The 5,804-nt window shown below is 34.2% G+C and overlaps 1 protein-coding gene across 1 annotated transcript; it reads right to left on the bottom strand.

Annotated features, from left to right (window-relative positions):
* Positions 1-361: 361 nt before the first annotated feature.
* On the bottom strand, positions 362-862 carry LOC143569176 (uncharacterized). Its single transcript, XM_077055149.1, has one exon. The coding sequence runs from the start codon at positions 860-862 to the stop codon at positions 362-364; it is 501 nt and encodes a 166-aa protein (XP_076911264.1).
* Between the last annotated feature and the right edge of the window lie 4,942 nt (positions 863-5,804).

Raw genomic sequence — 5,804 nt, 5'->3', positions numbered from 1 at the left:
ATTCAAAAGGGCCAAAATGAAACCATTAGTCAGTCTCTTTGCTTCAAAGGGAGGATTGAATTCTGGATATCTAACATTGATCCTCTAGTTTGAAAATTTGAAAAATTGTAAAAGGTACATTTTAAGTTAGCCAAATCGAACAATCTTACATACGGAATGTTGTATAAACACTTTACAAATGAATACAAAAGAACCGGAAGCGGTACTCAATCAAGTCATCGTCGTAGCATTAGTTTCTAAACACACAAGTTGCATCAATAAAAAGATTTATCAGTTAGGAAAAAATCGTTAGAAGATTCTTTACGTTTGAATAATTACATGTTTTCAAACTCAAGTGGTCATCCTTCTTGGGATTGAGTTATCAGGATGAGTTAATACAAAAGACTTCTGAGTACATCTCCGTAAAAAACTTCTCAACAATTTCACAATAAGTCGGGCATGTTATTCGAGAATAGAAATGAATCACTTTTTGAATGTCAAGAACATGATCAACATTATTTCTATCCAAGATTTCCAATTCCTTTAACCTTTTTGTCACCAAGCACTTCTTTTCCTCTCTTTCTCTTAATGACATACCTTCATGTTTTTGTGTCTCTCTTTTATCTACTTCATGGTAACCGATCATCATCGATGGTTTCCTATGATTCAAAGTATTTGCATTCTTTCCATATGAAATTTCCATAACACGTTCCTTGGCTTCCCAGTCATTGACAAATTCAGAGTAGATGTTCTCCAGGCTGAAACCCGAACTGTGGCGACCATTATATGATGGTGTTTTCGGAAGCCTTTCATAGCCTTCTGAGAAGCAGGACTTGAAGGTTTGAATGCTTTTCTTGAAGAACTTTTTTGTCCTCTCAAACATTGTGTACTTTTTGCCAAATTAAGAAAGTTGGAGGACTAGTTTGGATAAATTTTAAAAAGGTAAAAATGTTATATAGAATGAATGGAATGAATGTAGAGAAATGAGGTTTAAGTAGAAACATTAGAAGTGGCTATGAAGAGATGAGATGAAGATGTAACACCAAACTATTGTTGTAAAGTCCTTTTATTTCTATCATTTTCAAAGTTAGACACTTAACTTTGTGTCCACAAATGTTCCTTTTTTGGTACATCTAAATTGACACGTGGCTTCTTTTATTCTTATATTATGTGATGATAATGACGGTAAAGTTTTGGCACAAACTCAGTATGTAGGTAATTATGTAATGGTCCTAATGGATAATATATTGTTAGCAAAAATGTGTCCGTTTTGTTCTAAACACATGGAGACGACTCAACTTCTTATCTCATGTGTTGTTGTAGAAAATAAGGGTGTTCTTCGGGTTAATTTTTTGGGTTTTGGGTTCTTCAGGTTTCAAAGTTTTTAATATTGACTCGAAATCCAACCCAAATCTCTTACGGTTTCTTTGGGTTCGGGTTTTTTTGGATTGGGTTATAATCGGGTTTTGAGTATCCTGGGAAAAAAACTATATTGCTAAATTTGAATGCAACATATTCTTCTTTACTCGTAATTTATAGAAACAAAAAACAAACACAAACTGATAAACACCCAAAAAAGAGTAAAATTTAACGAAGGTGCAATCATAGCAAAGAAGACCGGCATAATCGTCTTCAGTATGTTGTGATTAGGGCGCTGGATTATAATTGCTTTTAGTCATAAATTGAAACATTATTAAACAATAAACAATCAATTCACAACAGGTGGAATGAGAACAATCGATTAGATTAAATTCTGATAACTTCAACGACTATGACTTATCCTATGATACTTAAAAATATATATGGTTTTAAAACTAAAACTTTATTAGGATTTTTCGGGTTAACCCGAAAGCTAGAATTCAGAACCAAGAGCCAACCCGAATTACTTTGGTTCGGGTTTGGGTTAGCCTTTTCTCGTGTCGGGTAGTTCGGGTTCGGCTTTTCTCGGGTTGGGTTTCGGGTTTTGAGCAAAAGTGATAGCCCTAATAGAAAATGGATGGATTTTGGTTCAGAAGTTGCTTTAGTTTTCAGTTACTTCCCCAATACAACCTGATACGGTATAAAATTAGATTGAGCAGCGTAATTTATCGTGGAAGAAGAAAAACGTGGTGGAGGAAATTATTAATGTTATGTGTTTGTGATTGTAATAGTATAGATGTTAATATGTAAAGTTTTATGCGATACTAATATTAAGCATATCTAATAAATTGACATGAGTTTTTTTATTAACCAAAAATAAAATGAAACACGTAAATGGAATACGAGGTTTGGTGTGTTTTAACTTTGAGAAGAAGATCCTAAAGAACACACTTGTGATGTCATAACACTACACGTCATGTTCTTATTTTGTATGTTTGTAGAAGTGTTAAAAGCCTAAACGGGTTCGTGGGTTGCTAGTCGAAACCACACATGACAAGAACCCGAAAATCGTATCATGGCCTGTTTACTCTAAAATTTTGAGGCCAAACATGAACCCGAACAAAACACGAATTTTGAGGGTTGCTACGAACATGGCCTGTTTACTCTAAAATTTTATCTATTTTTTCCATCTATTTACATATTAATACTTTAGAATTATAAATTTACAATAAAGAATCGGATCCTTATAAAGTAATTAAACATGATATTATTTATCTTTTAAGGTTTTACATAAATATCTTATTAGTTTAGTTTATAACACCAACACTCCATGGTGTGTTGGTGTGGAAATGAGGTTTGGGAACTGCGACGTGAATTCCTCACACCTGAACCAACCGTTCACGCCATGGCGTTACCCAAACCATTAAACCCATTCAAACCTTAGATTACCATGAAGTATTGAAGAAACACTAAGTGAACCCTGGACAGATTATAGATAATCTGGGGGTTAAGTAATGTTTCCCACGAGAATGAGGTCCAACAGAGACGGTTGTTCTTCAGGGGACCTGCAAAACAAACACCGTAAGCTCGTCACTGAGAAGGGGGGGTTCCTCCTTGTGACCACCCTCCGGCGTGAGAATCAGACTAGATTGCTCTGAATATAAGTGTATATTAAGAGATTGCTAGATAACTGGATAGCAGATGATCTTACCATTCCAAGATGTTGGAGTATTTATAGCCGAAGGTAGGTTTCCTAGAAGGTACAGCCGGCTGAATAGTATTCCTGTTCTACCAACAGTGGATTATGCACAGGCCATACTGGTTGGTGGATAGGTTACGGCCAACAGTAACAAAGTCGGCTGCACTATTCCACCAACTGTAGATTATGCACGTCCCACCTACTGTGGATTATACGCAGGCCATGCTGGTTGGTGAATAGGTTACGGCCAACAGTAACACTATTCTACCAACTGTAGACTACGCACGCCCCTCAGTAAGGGTTGGTGAGTAGGCAGCGGCTAATAGTGACAAACAGTACTAGAGGGTGCTCCTCCTCGTACTGTTGTCGGTGAGCTGTCACCCTGTGATTGGCTCATGGGTTGTTCTGGTCAGATCGTCTGTCCTACCCATACCTTGGTAGGTATAGTACAAAAGATCTTTCAGAATCATACGGACTGGCTCATTTTGGCGGGATTGTTCCCGCCTTGCTCATTCCTTCATGTGACTACTGAAGTAGCTATTGCCTTGTGCGTGTAGCCCTGCTGTCTGCGGGTAGCCTTCCCTGATGGCTTGTATCCGCAACTGCGGGAACAGGCGGGGTACTTCACCATTGGGAGGCTTTCCCTGCGTGTACAGCTTGCGTACTGCGCGTAAGATTCTATGAGCATGGTGGGTCCTGCGGGAGCAGATGGCCTTTGCGCAGACGTCCCTGTTTAAGGTGAGTCTTGCGGGACCAACTGGTCTCTGCTGGGACCTACCTCTTCAAGTATGGATTTAATTCACCTAACAAGACATGAGATCAAGACATAAACTCCTTTTTGACCCTTTAGTCAACTATCAAAGAATGACAAAACAACCATGGAGTTTAACTAGTCATTCAAATCAAGTTTAATTGTTATAACATATAAACTCAGTGGACTTTATTCCAACAAAGACATTTTTCTATAAAAATGTTAACTAGTTTTCGACATCCCCGAACTACACAAGTGCCTCAATAACGATCTTTTTTTAATTCCGAACTACACAAATGTCTCGAACTACGTAAGATTTATCATACCAGTAAAATAAAAGAATTAAGTTAATTTAATTCCTTAGACAATGATAAAACTCCTTTGATTTTATTTTGAATTATTTATTTTATAATATATACCCGAAAGTAGGACTTGCGAATATCCTCTCTAAGTAGAGTTTTTGGGGCTTAGTTAAGCGTATCAGTTAGAAATATTATTCTTGCTGAATAGTTCACCAAAATGTTTGCACAAAAGTTCATCACCATGTTGCATAACAATTCACCAAAATGTTGCATAACAGTTTGCACCATATAAGGATTCGCAGTTTGCGGATTATGGGGTTTATAATAGTTCACAACATTGGAGAAACATGCAATTAGAGACCAAATTATCCCTTGTATTAAATAAGCTAATGAAAGAAACTAACTAGGTTACATTGTTAAGACTATAGAAGAAAGATAAAACGAATTACATGAGACCAAATCTATAAGTTTCAAGATTATGGACCAAATTCATGGTTAGATTAAACCACATGGAGTAACCACTCTTTCTACTTTTGGTATAATTTCTTGTATTTTCCCTATAAATTTGTTAAATTTCATGTCCAAACCAAACTTTAAATATTAAATACACTCCTCTCTATATACTTTTATCAATGACAAGATTACCCTTTTCAAATATAGTCTAAATTTAAACCTTATTTAATCTTATTTGGTCTTAGACTCAATAACATTTAAAACTTCATATCCAATAACCAGACGAACACCCTATAACAATGGGCGAATTTATACAACCTATTTCATCTAATTTGGTCCAATTTGATTAACAAGTGAGTAATATTTTGATATCGACTGTGAAAATTATTGTTTGAACAAAAATAATGATTCTCAAATTTGATTAGTTGTTAGCAACACAAGTAAATCACCAAGTTTTTTTTGTGATAAATTGTTTATGAACAATCATTGAGGTTATTAGTACTTTTTTTATCACAAACTTTTCTTTTGAAAGATGATTACTTGATTAGTACAATTTTCTATCAAGAAATAACTAAATAAGTATTGAACAGCAACATTAATTACATGCTTTTCTTGTTCACATATTTAATCATGATTTTGAATGTTAATAAAAAACAACAGTGATCACAAGTTTTTTATGTTCTAATATTTAATCATATTTTGAATGTTCATAAAAAGCTACGATTACAAGTTTTTTTATGTTATAAACTTATAATATGTAATCATATTTTTGACTGTTCATAAAAGCAACAGTGAATACAAGTTTGCTATACAAACTTCCGATATTTATATTTAGAACAGAAAAAAAAGTTGTCGGAAAAGAATGAATTTATGTATAAATAATTTTGTTAATTATTAACTTATTAATTATTATACATTTTGTCAAAAATATTTGAGTTACATATTTATTAAATTCTTATAGATTAAAAATCAAAAACAAAAATATAGAAGTTCGGTTCGGTTTTTTCAGATTTTATTACATGCCAAACCAAAACCAACTGTAGGCTCGTGTTTTACAAAATAAAAAAAAATAAAAAACACCAAACCGACGATTTTTGTTTCCGCTGGGGTTTTTCGAATTTTTTTTATTTTGGATTTTGATTTTTTCGGTTTCTTGGACACCTCAAATGCATCTTAAACCGAACCAAGAATAAATACTTTCTAGTAAGATTCAACAATAAAAGAAAAAGAAAAACATAAGTTACTAACTTCTTAAACAAAT

Source organism: Bidens hawaiensis, unplaced genomic scaffold (genome assembly GCF_021521415.1).
Source record: "Bidens hawaiensis isolate Kalapana, Puna unplaced genomic scaffold, B.hawaiensis_p1.1 tig00024419_1, whole genome shotgun sequence".
Classification (NCBI taxonomy): Eukaryota; Viridiplantae; Streptophyta; class Magnoliopsida; order Asterales; family Asteraceae; genus Bidens; species Bidens hawaiensis.
This window is presented reverse-complemented; position numbering and strand designations above follow the sequence as displayed.